The 17,611-nt window shown below is 39.0% G+C and overlaps 2 protein-coding genes across 2 annotated transcripts; both read left to right on the forward strand.

Moving 5' to 3' along the window:
- Positions 1-4,651: 4,651 nt before the first annotated feature.
- LOC101171098 (extracellular calcium-sensing receptor-like) lies at positions 4,652-9,358 on the forward strand. The gene is made up of 6 exons (XM_078956481.1): positions 4,652-5,094; positions 5,830-6,030; positions 6,114-6,389; positions 6,584-6,823; positions 6,909-7,032; positions 7,418-9,358. The coding sequence occupies exons 1-6, from the start codon at positions 4,834-4,836 to the stop codon at positions 8,326-8,328; spliced, it is 2,013 nt and encodes a 670-aa protein (XP_078812607.1). The 5' UTR covers positions 4,652-4,833; the 3' UTR covers positions 8,329-9,358.
- A 129-nt stretch (positions 9,359-9,487) lies between these two features.
- On the forward strand, positions 9,488-17,289 carry LOC101170861 (extracellular calcium-sensing receptor-like). Its single transcript, XM_078930133.1, has 9 exons — positions 9,488-10,120; positions 10,273-10,567; positions 10,664-10,750; positions 10,942-11,211; positions 11,486-11,683; positions 11,780-12,091; positions 12,696-12,858; positions 13,734-13,883; positions 13,958-17,289. The coding sequence occupies exons 1-9, from the start codon at positions 9,897-9,899 to the stop codon at positions 14,854-14,856; spliced, it is 2,598 nt and encodes an 865-aa protein (XP_078786259.1). The 5' UTR covers positions 9,488-9,896; the 3' UTR covers positions 14,857-17,289.
- Positions 17,290-17,611: the final 322 nt, after the last annotated feature.

Consider the following 17,611-nt stretch of genomic DNA (forward strand, 5'->3'; position numbering starts at 1 on the left):
CTGAAAATGTATTTGACACAAGTTCCTATATGCAAGTGTGGTATGTAGGCTGCACTGTAGAAGTGTTACAACCCCCAGGTCTTGAGTGAGTTTTCAGCTACTGCAGAAGTCCAGCTTCACCACTGCTCCGCCTCTTGCAGACCTAATTACGGATTCTCATTCCACCAATCACCATGCTGGGAGAGAGGTTTAAAAGCTATCAGAAAACCCTGATCCAGTGGCGGCTGAACTCCTGGGTGGACCCCTTTCCTTAGCATGCCCCTGCTGTCTGCCTTGGCCTAAAAGCTTGTTAAAGTCTGTTTTTTTCTCTGCTCTTGTGCATTGTCTTGTACCTTTTTTGTGTTCGCTTCTGTGGTTCAGTTCTTGTTCAGTTTCCTCTGTTGTTTGGTGCTTTTCTATTTGATTAGGCTATGTGTTTTATTTTGTGTCTGCATTTCTGTTCCTATTTTAATACTGAAAAGATTGAGAAGCTAAGTCAATAAACTCACAGGTATTGCCATACTTCAATTATATTTATTTGTTTTTTAATTTGTCTTATTCCTTCCACCATTCACTAGAATTAAATATTATGTTGCCATTTATCACACCCAGCATCAAAATTATTATTAATATTTTTTACTTGTCCTGTCCAACGGCTGAGCAAACAAATAAGTGATGAAGGACTCTTGCATTTGAAATATTTTACTTTTAATAATAATAATAATAATAATAATAATAATAATAATGGATTAGATTTATTTGCGCTTTTCCAGACGCTCAAAGCGCTTACATTGTGGCCATTATTCATTCACTCCTCATTCATACTTGGTGATGGTAAGCTACTGTTGTAGCCACAGCATCATAAAGCAACAATTTGCTGGAAGTTTATAATCATTACGGTCAGGTTTAGATGTATAACAAATCTAAAAGGGGCCTGTCCACACACACATACCTCTGCTCCAACGATGTTCATATACATACAGGTAAACATGGACATAAAACAACTACCGTTCACACATGCATGCAAGTATACTTATCGAAATTATCCTTTATGTCGCATAGCCTATTCTCTCCTTGTTCTCTGGACCAGAGACATAACAAGAAGTGTATGTTGTTTAAATGAAAACCAAAATATTGAAGAATGATGGCCAATCTTTGAAACTTTAAACTTATAAGTTGTCATTTAAACAGTTAAGCTTGGCATAGGGGAAAAACAACTCTGGAGAACACAAATAATGGAAAACAGAAATAATGGTAATAAAAAGCAATGAAACTTGAACTTGACTGACAAAGCCACTTGGATGAAATATTTCAAGAAAGATCCAGATTCTATAAACTGTCACAGGGCACTGTCTAATGGCACTGACCATGGCAAGCGGTTCCCTTCAAATGCTACAATAGTGTTGTTCAGCCTTTGTTTGGCTGTAGAATGCAACCACCCTGTTCTGCTCGAATGTTATGTGGGACGGAACAGCAACACAGCCCACATTGCTGCCATCTGTCTCTAAGGGTGTCCAACCAGATTTGGTGAGGTGAAACTGTGTAATGGCCAACCATTTAGCCTGCATTCTTGAACTTCTTTTGATCTTTCTAAATAAGATTAAATGCAAATAAACAGTTAAACGTTTTTATTGCAGTGGTATTTTCATTTCTTCACAGTCTTTAATAAGGTTTGCAGTGCTTTGCAGTCAGTGTGGTTACTTCATAGCTCGCTTTTGTACACACAGTTCTTGGAAAGTACTGGGGGCACAGGTTATTGATTTTATGACATGAGTTTACGAGCCGGTGAAAAGTTGGCTGGACTTTGGACATGCCTGCAGTTGTAGTTTTAGGCCTGCAGCTTCCGCTCTCCTCAACACTTGATTGAGTCTCTTCAGGGCTGCTACAAATAAATATCCATAGCCCGGGATGACACCCAGGTACAACACACAGTGTGTGAGGGTAATGTTAATCAAAACCTTGTCCAACAGTCTTTGAATGTGGTGGGGGCATCTCAGAGGCCAAAAGGGAGAACCATGACCTACCACAGGCCCCTATTGGTAATGAAGGCTGTTTGGAGTTTTGCTTTGGGAGCCAGGCTTATCTGCTAGTGCCAACTGAACAGGTCCAGAGCATACAGTGTTCCGTCAATGCATGGACGGGTGTATGGTTCTTCCTACTCTTTTAGTTGAGAGCTCTAAGGTCTTTGCAGAAACACCATATTTTCTTTTCTTTCTGTCACCATGAAGACTGTCACCGTGAACTCGTGGAGGGCTCAGGGAGGCCTGCCACATCTCTAGCAGCAGACTGTCAGGCCAAATAAAGACTGTGAGGTCTGGTTCTGAAAAGTGGTGGTAATGTTGTGTTTGATCTTGCTCATCAGATAACAGACCTTTACAGTTCCATATTCATACTTCCCTCAATGTTGCAATATTTTCAGTACCTGCAGGAGTTTTGTTCACAGATAGCTCAGGTGACCCATCTAGTGGGATGTTGGGTATAGGAGTCTGTCTTTCCACTAAATAAACCTGGTTTTGTCCATCATTGCTAGGGTGTGAACCACATAGGACCCTGATCTAGGGGGACTCTGAGTCATTTGGATAACATGTCCTTCAGAAAATACAAGACTCCCCTTTTTGGTTTCAATAATACAGCGCAGAGCTCACATAAATGAAGGCTTAGTGAGCATTCTTTCAGATCAGCAACCCACATAGGCCAATTTACTTGCTATGTCCTCATCTCCAAGGCCTCCCCCTGCATGGTAGTCCATTCTCCAGTCACAGTCTGTAGCTTGAAAGTGGTAGGAAGTGGCTGTATTATTTCTCATCACAGCAGGGGTCACCAATGTTGCAGACAAAATCAGTATAGACGTGGGCTGAGCATGAAGCTCTATTGTGACTCACTGTTTTGAAGCAGCGGTCACTAATACAGGTTCCTCCCAAAGTCACAAGTCTCTCAGATTGGTCAACTCAGAAACTTGACAACTGACTGAATGACAGACCTTGGAGCTAATAAGTGTCTCTGCTCATTGCAGTCAGTTTAGTTACAGAACATGAAACATGTGGAAAAATGGACCCTACAGCTGAACTGAGTTCACAACACTTCTTTATCTTACATGTACTTCTCAATTTGCAGGGGATGATATCTGCCGAGAGTAGAATTTTTTTTATCTTTTTTGCAACGTTTAAGAACCAAGGCTGCCTTTGCTCTCCATTAAAGAATAGTGACATAAATAGTGAACTCCCACAATGTACCTTGCCCACTCAAAGCCCACAATTGGGGTCCTTAACCAATTTTTGCTCATTTGCCATTTCTAAACTGGTTTGTAAAAAGTATTGTTAAATTTAAAACCAATAAGTAGCATAAGAAAAATTAATTGATATTTATATGCCCCAGCGTAAACCCGTATTGAGGATAAATAACAAAAAGATTAGTTTAAATCTGTGAGAAAACTCAGAGAAACAGGGAATGAACCTTTTTGATACATACAGTAATTGCAATAATGAGTAGGAAAACAGCACAAGGAAGCAATCACAAATGTCGATATATTAATCTAATCTTTTAGTAATGTTTATCTGTAACTTGGCACTTTTTTGTATTTCTCTTGTCGGAAAAAAACTAGACAGATACCTTCACAACTATAGGGCGGGTATGGATGCCCATGGTTTAAAACAAAGAAAATCTAACAAACCAATGTTTTATTATTGTGTCCAGATTACAGCAAAAGTTTACAACAAAAAAATGTATTCTTCATATGAAGCCAAGAATAAAGTGATCAAAACAGAAAAAAACATGACATGAGGATGACTTATTTTCCTTATCACCTGGAAACCCTCCCCTCCTCCCTTCACTATGGTAATCTGTATATAGAGTGTTTTTGTAAAGATTTAGTGCAGTGGTGTAGGGAGGAGACACAGACATGGGGACATTTCTCTTCCCATCTTTCTGTGCTTTCGTAGTCTGTCTTTCCTGCTGTTTCTCTTCAGACTCATCTAGTATTCACTCATCTTGCAAATTAGGCAGACAGTTTCATCTGAACGCTCTGCACATGCCTGGTGATGTGATTCTGGGTGGACTGTTTGAAGTTCACTTCACCTCAGTCTTCCCTGAGCTAATCTTTACCTCTGAGCCAACTAAGATCAGCTGTCAAGGGTAAGTGCTCTTTTCCCTGAGCAAAAGATGTATTCGTGCCATGTTTTTAAGTAATTGATGGTAACATCATTCGTTAGGTTTGACCCTTCGGGCTTCAGACATGCCATGACCATGGCCTTTGCTATCTATGAGGTCAATGAAAATCCCAACTTGCTCCCCAATTTGACTTTGGGGTACAGTCTTTACGACAACTGTGCTACACTTGTGATTGGATTTAGTGCTGCTATGTCACTCTTCAATGGCCAAGATGAGGAATTCATGCCTGAGGAAAACTGTTCAGGAAGACCTCCAGTTCTGGGAATAGTGGGCGACTCTTTCTCCACCTTTACTATTGCAACTTCTGATGTGATAAGTTTATTCAGACTTCCAATTGTAAGTTTTATTTTGTTTAATTTTTTGTTTTCTTTATTTTGATAGTAAACGTGCACAGCACCTTTGTCAGAATTGCTTGAACAGTAATTCTATGTCATTATGTTTTTTAGGTAAGTTACTATGCTACATGTTTATGCCTCAGTGATCGCAAGAGATTTCCATCTTTCTTCAGAACAATACCAAGCGATGCATTCCAGGTATTTATATATGGTATTTCCAAAACCCCTTTAACACACTAAATGTGTTTTTTTGAAATACAGGGCATTGGAGTTTTATGACAAACACGTGTATCCAAGGTTATTCTTTCTAAACTGTTATCTTTACACTTGGTTTCCACTTTAGGTTCATGCCATGTTACAGATTTTGAAGCGTTTTGGCTGGACATGGGTGGGGCTGTTGGTCAGTGATGATGATTATGGACACTATGTAGCCCAGTCCTTCCAGTCTGAGTTGCATTATTCTATTGGAGGTTGTTTGGCTTATTTGGAGACGCTGCCCTGGGGAGATAATCCAGTCGAGCTGAGGAGGATTGTGGGATTGATGAAGAAATCAACAGCTCGGGTTGTTATTGTTTTTGCTCATCAAATACATATGATTCAACTTATGGAAGAGGTAAATCTGTCCAACTGACTACATCTAAGTGTGGGTTTTATTGTGAAAGTCATGTCGATCTCGTAAGATGCCTCAGCAACATTTTTAACTAGGGGTGTCAAATTATTGCATTATTGCCACTAATCAATTAATTTATTTGGATGTTATTCTTTTTTTAACTGTCTTAATCTCATTATAGTAATAAAGCTAGTGTCATGTTTTCAAATATAAAACAGAGGTCCAGGTGTTTACTTGCTTGAACATTCTATTTGAACTCAGCTGAAAACGCATCTTACATCTCTCTCTGTGTCCCTGTAGTGCGACTTAGTAGTTTTAACAGAAATTACCAAAAACATAGCCAAACCAATACCACAACTGATATCTCTTATTTTAATTAGAGCACTCTGGACCTGATGTGTTTTTTTTTCCCTAATTGTTTGAGATTGCAAATGATATCCCTCGGTGGTATAGAAGTCAAGTTCTGTTAAAATAAAGATAAAGTAGTTAAAGTCTTAAAAACTTGATAAACACCATTTTTTTTAGCTGTAGTTTGATCTTTTACTGCTCCACATAGTCACAAATTCCAATAAAATACCTCTAAACCAGGCATTTCACAGCACTAATTACGTTTAAATAAAAATCGATCAATAAGATTGATTAATTACAGGTCATACATGATTAATCGCAAAAAGAATTAATCACTTGACGGCACTAATGTGAACATATGTTCCATATTGGAAATTATGCAACCAACAGGTGGTAAATCAGAATGTGACAGGTCTACAGTGGATGGCCAGTGAAGCCTGGACATCAGCAAATGTTCTTCAAACACCTCGATTCATGCCATACCTCGGTGGTACGTTGGGTATCGCCATCCGTAGAGGAGAAATTCCTGGGCTTAGAGATTTTCTTCTGAGAATACGTCCACATGACAAAATTGACGACGAAAATAGCATGGTAAGACTTTCAAAACAACCTGAATGTTACCAAAGTGCTTTTTTGATATGTATTCTCATGGTCTGCTTTCAAAAACATGTCAGGTTAAGCAGTTCTGGGAGCACACATTTCAGTGCCGATTTGCACCACCTCCAGTAGAATGGATGGAAGCTGGTGGGGCCTTGTGCAGTGGAGAAGAAGATCTACAGACTGTAGAGACTACATTTCTGGATGTCTCTAACCTCAGACCTGAGTACAACATTTACAAAGCTGTGTATGCTCTGGTGTACGCTCTTGATCAGATGCTACGGTGTGAACCAGGAAGAGGACCTTTTAGTGAGCACAGCTGTGCATCTTTGCAACAATTGGAGCCTTGGCAGGTTTGATCTTTTGTTGTATTGTTCCAATCATCTGCTATGCCCTTTTTGAGCCCTTATAGGAAACGAGTTGGCAGAATTATAATAGTCACATGTTAAGACCTACTTAATACCTTGTTGAAATTATTCGAAATTTTAACCCCTGCACATCTTTTGTACTGCATTAGGTTCTAAATGTTTTTTGTCTGTCTTTGTAGCTTATGCATTACTTGGAAAAGGTCAACTTTACGACATCTTTTGGTGACGAAGTGTCCTTTGACAAAAATGGTGACGCTTTACCAATATATGATGTCATGAACTGGGTTTGGCTTCCTGGAGGAAAAACAGAAGTTCAGAATGTAGGTGTTGTCAAAAAGACACCCATGAAGGCTGAGGAACTTATGATCAACGAAGATAAGATCTTCTGGAACTTTGATACGGTTAAATTGTTTGATTTTGTTTTGCTCTTACATTAATAGTTTTCTTTTCTAAAAATTAAATTAAACTAGTTCTGAAACATGCTCATGTCTATTATGTCTGTAGGTGCCACGGTCAGTGTGCAGTGAGAGCTGCCCTCCAGGTACCCGGATAGTGAGAAGGAAGGGACAACCTCTGTGTTGTTTTGATTGTGTCCCATGTTCTGAAGGAAAAATCACCAATCAAACAGGTTAGTTTCAGTACCAATATATTTTGAATAAATAAATTCTCATACTTAGTGTGGATAAGACCACTTGCCCTTGAAGGCCACATTGGGACCAAGATAGTTTGATGCTTGCTTCAGATAAGCCCTAATAAAATTGGGGACACCAAAAAAGCAGCAAAAAAAAGATTAGCAGGTCAAGAAAAAACAAACAAGCAACAGATAAGCCTTCTTACTTTATCATGAAATCACTTTCACTGATGCTTTTAAACTGTATTAGGATTGCAGGATATACTAATACTACTACCACTACTTTTACTCAGTTCTGTTTTCAGAGTATTTTAAGAAAAAATGTGTAATATTGTCATGCCGAATTGTTATCAAAGTTACAGCATTTCCTTTTTCTTTTTAGACTCTATTGAGTGCCTCAGTTGTCCAGAAGACTTCTGGTCCAGCAAACAAAATGACCACTGTGTTCCGAAGGAAATAGAGTTTCTCTCCTACGACGACCCTCTTGGTATATGCTTGACAACCGCTTCGTTGCTGGGTACATTCATCTGCAGCATTGTTTTTGCCATCTTCATCTATCACCGCAGCACACCTGTAGTGCGGGCAAACAATTCTGAACTGAGCTACCTCATTTTGGTGTCACTTAAGTTGTGTTTTCTCTGTTCCCTACTGTTCATCGGACAACCTCAACTGTGGACGTGCCAACTGAGACATGCTGTGTTTGGGATCAGCTTTGTGCTTTGTGTTTCATGTATTCTAGTTAAAACCATGGTGGTTCTAGCTGTGTTCAGATCTTCAAAGCCTGGAGGCGGATCCAAACTCAAATGGTTTGGAAGTGTTCAGCAAAGAGGAACAGTTTTAGCTCTCACTTGTGTTCAGGCAGTAGTTTGCACTGTTTGGATTATCTCTGCCTCACCAACCCCACATGCAAACACCAGATACCACAATGACAAGATCATTTATGAATGTGTCGTTGGCTCCACAATTGGATTTGCAGTCCTGTTGGGCTACATAAGCCTACTGGCTATCATAAGTTTTCTGCTTGCATTTCTGGCTAGGAATCTTCCAGACAACTTTAATGAAGCCAAATTCATCACTTTCAGTATGCTAATTTTTTGTGCTGTGTGGGTGGCCTTTGTTCCTGCCTATGTTAACTCTCCAGGTAAATATGCTGATGCAGTGGAGGTGTTTGCCATATTGGCCTCCAGTTTTGGCCTCCTTGTGGCGCTGTTTGGACCTAAATGTTACATAATCCTACTGAAGCCAGAAAAGAATACAAGGAAAGCTATAATGGGCAGAGACATAAAAAGATAAAATGAATAATCAATGACACGTCCAGCAAATCATTCGTCCAAGTTAGCATTCAATAGACATGATGAAATATATATTGCTTTTGAAGATGAAACAATGTTTTAGTTGATGACACTAAATAAACAATAGGATTTACCATTTTTAAAACCATAATTTTTTTGCTGATGACAATATTTCCAGGGCTGCACGGTGGCGCAGTGGGTAGCACTTTTGCCTCACAGCAAGAAGGCCCTCAGTTCAAGTCCCAGCTGGGGGACATGAAAAACACAACATCAATGGGGGACCTTTCTGTGTGGCGTTTGCATGTTCTCCCTCTGCATGCGTGGGTTTTCTCAGGGGTCCCCGGCTTCCTCCCACTGTCCAAAAACAAGCTTCATAGGTTAATTGGTAACTCTAAATTTTCCATAGGTGTGAGTGTGAATGTGTGTGTGATTGTGGCCCTGAGCCAGATTGGCGAACTCACCAGGGTGTCTCCTAACTTCGCCCACAAATGGCCGGGGTAGGCACTGGCAGCCCCGTGACCCCGAAAGGGATAAAACGGCAGAAGATGAATGAATGAATGAACAAAATCTCGAAATAACCCATTTAAAAAAAAACAATCACCAAATGTTTTACTATATGGGGGGATGCAGAGAGCCATGAGAGACTACTTTAAGAGAATGAAACTTATGCAGGCTGTCTTCTCTCACAGGTTACTTTTTTATCATGTGTTAACATAAGAAAAAAATAGAAGATTGAGAACATGGATTATAAACTGTACATAAAGATAAGAATAAGGTTGCCATCTATGAGGAGATTTTTTGGAATTGTCCCCTTATGAAACAAGTGTTGTTCATAGTTTGTAATTTCAGGGTTTTTGTTTTGTTTTTAAAGTGCAGTCTACATTTTAAAAATGAATATACAGCATGTTTAATTGATGTTCTGTAAAATGTAATCACCATCCATTTGTGTTTTTGGTTTAACCATTTTCTTTTTTATATATCAGTCCTACATAGGAGTTTTGCTTTTGATTCCAAATTACCAGATCCAGATCCTCTTGCTTTTAGTCTTTAAGTTGTGATTTTTGTTTTTCACTACTGAGTGATGTTTTGATTTTGGTAGTGTTGAAAAACTTTGAAGTTTCTATTACATTCCCCCACACACAACAGCAGAAGCAGGTCACTCACAAAGTTATTTTTAACCGAGCACTTGCAATACTTGAATTCTAAAACAACTAACATTAGAATTGACTTCACCTACATCTGGCGTGTCCAGATGTCCGGGTTTGTGCTTGGGGGGCAGAAGCGCATACAAATCTGTTTTTTTATTTTTTTTTATATATTATTCTTGTGTTTTCCAAAATGCGTTTTTTCATCACACGAGCTACTTAGTTTCATAGAAGGATCAGCTTTCTCCTCTGAAGTCCTCAAAGTAATCACATTAATTAAGCATTATTTCCTGTCCTGCCTCCCCATTGGTGTTGTCAAAGATAAAACAATGACACAAAGCACACAAGAGAAATAGGGCCGTGCATAAAACCCAGTCACCTTAAACAAAGGTGAGGGAAAAGGTGTGAAAGGGGGAGAGTAATTATGACAATTTATTTGCCAACGTACTTTATCTCAACGGTTTACTTTATTACATTGTATCCAGAGTTTTCTTCTCTTTTAACTTGTAATTTAAGAAAAAACTTTACTCTCAATGAAATCCACAAGCCCGGGGATGTGGTTCTGGGTGGGCTATTTGAGGTACACTACACGTCTGTCTTACCTGAACGAGCTTTTACCTCAGAGCCACAGCAGCCACTCTGCAAAGGGTAAGTATCCCTTCCGCAGCCCTTTTTGTGCTACAACCGTTTAATCAGCATTTGCAAAATGATGTGACTGCTGCAACTGCATGGTGTCTGATCCACAATGGCAGACTCCTCTTCATTTCAGAGGTGGTTAACTGTCCATGTTCTTCTTTTAGTTTTGACACCCTTGGATTTAGACATGCCATGACCATGGCCTTTGCTATTGATGAGATCAACAAGAAAATAAATTTGCTCCCTAATGTGACTTTGGGATACAGAATTTATGACAACTGTGGAGCCTTGGTGGTTGGATTCAGTGGAGCCTTATCACTGGCCAGTGGCACTGATGAACAGTTTAAGCTTCTGGAAAACTGCTCAGGAACCCCACCAGTCCTTGGGATTGTTGGTGATCACTACTCTACTTTTTCTATTGCCATTGCTAATGTACTAGGTTTATACAAAATGCCTCTTGTAAGTTTCTACCTGTTTGATGTTTTTGTCTATTTTGAGGAAATAACTCGGTTTTGCAGGATAGAATCAGCCGTTATGAGATTTCTTTACTTATAGGTGAGTTATTTTGCAACTTGTTCCTGCCTTAGTGACCGTCAACGCTACCCGACCTTCTTTAGAACAATTCCAAGTGATGCTTTCCAGGTAAAACTCAACAAACATTCTGAGAATTATCAGTTTTGAACAACACTGTAACAATATTTGTGACATCCTTCATTTTTTCTTGGGTTGATTCAAAAACAACTAGCATTCTTTTGTAAATGTGCATCAGCGATGACATTTTAAAAAAATGACTAACCTTTACTAAATGACGTTTCATTGTTTCCTCAAACTAGGTGCGTGCTATGGTTAAGATCCTTAAACATTTTGGCTGGACATGGGTCGGTCTGCTGGTCAGTGATGATGATTATGGACTGCACGTCGCTCAGTCATTCCAGTCGGACCTGGCTCGGTCTGGTGATGGGTGTCTTGCGTACCTTAAGGTTTTACCCTGGAACAGTGACCAAAGCGAGCTCACACAGATTGTGCATTTGATTAAGGCATCAACAGCTCGAGTGGTCATTGTGTTTGCGCATGAGATCCACATGATTCAACTGATGGAAGAGGTAAATCAAACAAATAACAACATTGTTTTTGTTTTTTTTGGTCTTGTCGCTTCCAAAAACAACATGTTTCTTTTTTTAAGAAAAAATCGTAATCAAATACACTTTCTTTTCATACTTTTCAACTGTAAAGCTTGAGTGTCTTGAAACATTGTGAAAAAAATCAAATATTGTTGTGGTGTGACTGCATAGACAGGCATAGAATTAGGGTTAGAAGAGGACGCTTTTAGTAAGTGTCTGCCTTCTTGACAAAAAGTCTTATTTACTTTAATTTTAGGTGGTGAGGCAGAATGTTACAGGTCGTCAGTGGATTGCAAGTGAAACGTGGACAACTGCAGTCGTACTCCAAGTGCCTCACCTAATGCCATACCTCAGTGGCACACTGGGTATTGCCATCCGCAGGGGGGAGATACCAGGTCTGAGGGACTTTCTGTCACAAATCAAACCTGTCAAAAACAGCTCTGGGAATGATCTTGTAAGAGTGAATGAACTGAATCTGACATCAAATATGACATGAAAATGTATGTAGGTTCTAATAAAGCCATTGAAAGTCTATCTCTCTTTTTAACAGGTAAGGCAGTTTTGGGAACACACCTTTAAGTGTAAATTTGATGGAGCAGGATCGGTGGAAACTGAGAAACCTTTATGCACTGGAATGGAAAACATTGATGCTGTGCAGACCGAGTTTTTGGATCTTTCTAATCTCAGGCCAGAGTACAATGTTTACAAAGCTGTGTATTCTCTGGCTTATGCCCTCCATGACATGCTAAAGTGTCAGTCAGAGAGTGGCCCTTTCAGTTGTGCCACTTTGTCCACCCTGGAGCCATGGCAGGTGGGCTATCAGCAAATATATGTATCTTTAAAACAATTTTTGCTCCCTCAAGTTATTGTTACTATAGAATCTTATTAACAAAATAAAGGCATTGATGTTTACATTATTTAAACTTTGTTCTTTTGATGCAGAATTACAATACATCAATTGGGAAAAATATTCCACTTCTAGGACAGTTTTTACTTGTTTATAGAATGGCATAATGTACAACTTTATGATTAAATATTAAAAAGTGCCAACAGTTGTGCTGTATGTTGTTGCTTTTGGTCTGAATTTTAATTTTAACACTGACTTTAGTTGTTTTGTTTCTATTTTTCAAATTTAGCTATTTGGTCACAGAACAACAATTTATTTTATATTTGTTTTTGTTCATTTTTTAATTCTAAGAAAGTGTTGTCTTATTTTTATTGTGTTGTTCTTTTGGTTTAGATGAAGTATAAAGTATGATCTGAACATTTTTATTGACTTCATATATAATATGAATAATAAAAAAAATGTAAAAAGCCTCTTTTGCATATGAGACAGTTGTTGATTATGAGAGAAAAGGCGGATGGAAAAGTGTAGGACTCTTTTTGTAAATAATCGATCAGTTATTGACAATGATTCACGATTCCATCCGCTGTAAGTTTCAGACTGTCTCTTCTCCTGTTTGCAGCTCGCTCATTATTTGCAAAAGGTCAACTTCACCACACCGTTTGGTGATCAGGTGTCATTCGATAAGAATGGCGATGCTTTACCGATTTATGATGTTATGAACTGGCTGTGGCTCCCTGATGGAAAAACTAAAGTTCAGAATGTTGGCGAGGTGAAGTCAGCAGGTTCCGGCGGTGAAGAACTCTATATTGATGTGGACAAAATTTTCTGGAACACTGAGTCTAAACAGGTCATGACTTCTTTCCATTCTGGTCATTCGTATATTACTTATGATTGAATGAGAAAAAAGTAAAATTCTTTAACCAGCAATAAAAAACTCATTAAAATCAGATAAGACCACATTAAAAAAGTTATAATTCACACTTGAAAGGCCATTAACTCGCTTATACCATGGCCACTTACAAAAGAAATAAATCTGAACCAGTTTTTATTCCATAACTCCTGGTTTTTTTTCGGATTCGGATTGCTTTTTCACGAAAAGTGGACTATTTGTTACGTGGTGCGGCGCGTTGTCACGGTAACATGACAAGGCACCGCAGCACCGCTGCAGGCAAGATTTGGCGATATAAAGTTATATATATATGCTCATCGTCCCAATAGGTTAAATAAAGCATCAGTTCAGAGAGAAAGTTCACCTCTTACAGGTTGTTTTTTGTCCAGATGATGAAGCTAAAGGTTGTTTTAAAGAAGTTGGCGCGGTGATACAGAAGATTTAGGATAGGTGACCAGAACTTCTTTTTGGGGCGTGCGGTTATCACTTTTTAATGCACACCCAGCAGCCAATCAGAATCGAGTATTCACGGTATGGTATAACACATAAGTAACACATAAGTAACATGGTATAACACATAAGTAACATCTTCTGACTAAACAGTTTTTTTAGTGTTATCAAAGCATTTTTTAGTTGGAAATCTTTTCGATTTGCTTATAACATTTGCTTAATCACTGATTATGAACACTTTGAAGAATGGGCATGGTGCTTCATTTAAAAATAATAATTTTGGAAGATTGATTATCTTTAAAGGAAAATAATACTGAGTTATAAATATGCTTTGGGTCTTACAGCCTCCTCAGTCAGTGTGCAGTGAAAGCTGTCCTCCAGGTACCCGTGTGGCCCGAAGGAAGGGGGAACCTGAATGCTGCTTTAGCTGTGTGTCGTGCTCTGAGGGAAAGATCAGCAACACAACAAGTACGTGTTTCAAAAACATTTAATACCTGTAGCTTTTTGTTGCAAATGCTGAACAGTTTCTTCTTTCTGCTCAGACTCCTTGGAGTGCATCACTTGTCCAGAGGATTTCTGGTCCAACTCCCGGCGTGACCTCTGTGTTCCAAAGAAAACAGAGTTTCTGTCCTATCATGAACCTCTGGGTATCTGTTTGACAACCACCTCCCTTCTGGGTACATTTATCTGTACTGTTGTCTTGGCAATATTCGCCTTTCATCGGCGTTCACCAATAGTACGAGCCAACAACTCAGAATTGAGCTTCCTGCTTTTAGTGGCATTGAAACTTTGCTTCTTGTGCTCCCTGTTGTTCATCGGACAACCCAGGCTTTGGACGTGCCAACTGAGACACGCAGTGTTCGGGATCAGCTTTGTGCTTTGCATCTCATGTATTCTGGTGAAAACCATGGTGGTTCTAGCTGTGTTCAAAGCTTCTGAACCAGGAGGGGGAGGCAATCTGAAGTGGTTTGGACCAAAGCAGCAGAGAGGAACAGTGTTCTCCCTTACCTGCATTCAGGCAGCAATCTGCGCTGCTTGGCTTGTCTCTTCCTCACCAGCTCCTCGTAAAAACACTCAATACCACAACGACAAGATAGTTTATGAGTGTGAGGTTGGGTCCACTATTGGTTTTGCTGTAATACTTGGTTACATTGGCATGCTGGCTATCCTTAGCTTTTTCCTAGCGTTTCTGGCAAGAAATCTTCCCAACAACTTCAACGAGGCCAAACTCATCACTTTTAGCATGCTGATCTTCTGTGCTGTTTGGATGGCTTTTGTTCCTGCTTATATAAACTCTCCAGGGCGATATGCTGATGCAGTGGAGGTGTTCGCCATACTGGCCTCTAGTTTTGGCCTTCTGGTGCCGCTGTTTGGACCTAAATGTTACATAATCCTACTAAAGCCAGAAAAAAATACAAAGAAGGCCATAATGGGTCGATGAGGACAACAGCAGATTATCTATTAAACATCAATAGTGTGAATAGGAGCAAAAACAACTCTGTAAAGTCAAAAATGTGCAAGGTGTATTTTTGTTCTGGAATCTCATAACTTTTTCAGATTAAATATTTAACACCATGTGCACAATTGCATAGAGGAACAATAAGAGCTCCATCATCCAACAAAACTTAATTTTCCTAACTTGCTCAGTCCCTTTTTTGGGGTCACAGGGATATAGGAGTCTATCCTAGCCACTGATGTGCAAAGGTGGGGTACATCCTGGAGAAGTCCCCAGTTCATCACAGTGCCACACAATTACACATACTCACACCCAGGGCAAAATTTAGAAAGCTAGGGAAAACGCACGTATGCACATGGAAAACAAGCAAACTCCACACATGAAGGTCTCTCCAACAAAACAAACGAAAAATAATAAATATAAGTTGACTCTAGACAGTTCTAAATGCTTCCACATCTAAAATATTCTAGTATCTTTTGGCTATAAGGTCCTGTGGCCAGCAAAATGAGCTCAATTGTCATGTCTGCATCTCCTAGATACTTTTTCCCAGCTATGCTGCTTAGAGCACTGATATTTTTTTCGTATGTTTTTGCTCAAACAGCTATTTCAACTCATCACTAAGCTCTGCAACTGTTACAGAAAGGTGTGTTTGAGCAGAAAAATGGGCAAAAACATGCAGGACAATGCATTCTAAAGAGCAGGATTAAGACACAGTCATTTGTGAACAAACCAATGCATTCAAGTCATAGATACAAAGAAAACCTTGCTATGACTGCTAACAGCAGTGTTTGTTAGAACTTTACAACTATTATCTCATCTGACTGTTCTTAAACTGACACATACGCTGGAACACAACTGATCTGTGTTTGAGGGATTTCATGGAACGTTTGCATTCCAGAATCATTTTTGGTTTTAGGACTAGTCATATCAGAGATCAGCAGGGCTCCTCTTGTCTCAACCCCAAAGTCTAACTTGTCCCATCCTTTAAGAGTCAGGAGTGAAGTTGTGCTGGGATCTGCTGGTGGGTCCCAACTGCAAACTAGAGTGGATTTTTTGAGAATCTATGTGCATGTGTGTGTGTGAGCACGTAAATGTATTTACTAAGAAAAAATTATTAGCAGTGTTTGGATAGTGCGGAGGCCTGCAACCTCCTGTCAGTAAAGATGTGATGAGTATAAATTCATGGGCTGTAGCTCCACACAGTGGAATTATGATGAACAACAGTCAGCTTGATAGCTCGTCCTGCATGCTGACTTGTCCAGCTGAGAGTAAATTTGCTCTAGTTTTTTTCCCCCCCCGTTGATTTTGATCAGATTTTATTCTTCCTGAGCTCACGCCATCTGTATGTATTTTATGGTCAGATCCTGTCATGTCACCCTTGTTTGCTTTTTCCACAGTTGTGATTTTTACATGGCTTAGTTCAGTTATTTAGTTTTGCTTATTTATTTTAATTGAGTCAATAAATTATTTTGTTTTCCACCAAGTCTGTCTGCAGTCTCCAACGTTTTACTCCTCCGCAGCACAATTTCATGACACCCCCCTCTACAACTTCAATAAAAAGATGACAGATTCACTTGGGATCAAGTTGTAGGTGCTAGTGAATAGGAGTTTGAAATGTTGAAGGTCTCTTCATGGTTAACTGAATAAATCTTTGAAGATATAAAACATTTCTCAATCCCTTCAAACAAGCTTCGCTGGCAGAAGCAAGAAGGCCCTGGTTTATTCAGTTTGTCCTGAAAGTCAATGGATGGATGGATTTCCTGAACCCACTTTACTGATCCACTCTGATGAAAAATATGGTTTGGTTTATTGAACATGTTCTTGTGACAATCTTCTAATGCTGGAGGACATATATAAAGAAAATAAAGTTTTAATTTGTATTTCTGAATATTTCTTTACTCAGACCGTTGTGAATCAGGAGAAGAAGAGCAAATGTGATTTGAAAAAGCTTGTAATTAAGTACAAACTACAATCGACAGGCCACAAGCTCCTTGCTCCACTGCATTCAGATACCTCCACTTGTTGACAAATAAATCCATTTACAGTATGTCTGGCATCTGACATAAAACTGTACGGCTGGATAGCTCCAAGATCACGAGCACATTTTTTTGCACTAGTACTATTAGGTTGGGGTTGTGAGGGGCAGAGAGTTAGAGGGACATCTTATATACAGATGAATGATGTGAGGTAGGGGCCGGGTTACGCCTCACCAGCAGACACATTTCTAATGGACTATTGCTACTTTGCAGAAATTATGTCCTAGAAACTGACACAGGTTTTTCTTGATTTTGCCCTTTTACAAACGATGATTGGAGTGGGACTTTAATTTTCATAAATATTATTAACATTATGGTATTATAGTAAGGAGCATAATAGAATATCATAGCTGAATTAAATATTTTTAACTAAGTTTACTGTTTGTTGACTTGTAACTTTATCTAAGAAACTTCTAAACTGCAGTTGTTTGTGTATTCCTAAATGTTTCACTCTATTGTAAAATTATTGTTCAGATTTTGATACTGATTCCACATATTATGCTTGTAGAGACTGACTATTGAAGCCAAATAAAGATATTAGAACTTGCGTTTTTATCAATCAACCTTTTAAAATGACTTAACAAAAGTAAAGCTAGTGCTCACTCTAAGTTGGTAGCTACTGCCATTTAATGTTACCTGAAACTGAGACACAAAAATTTGATAATTTGAGATTAATAGATTGAAATATAGCATTAATTTTCTCC

This window comes from Oryzias latipes, chromosome 13, assembly GCF_053564925.1.
Source record: "Oryzias latipes strain Hd-rR chromosome 13, Olatipes_Hd-rR_3.1".
Classification (NCBI taxonomy): domain Eukaryota; kingdom Metazoa; phylum Chordata; class Actinopteri; order Beloniformes; family Adrianichthyidae; genus Oryzias; species Oryzias latipes.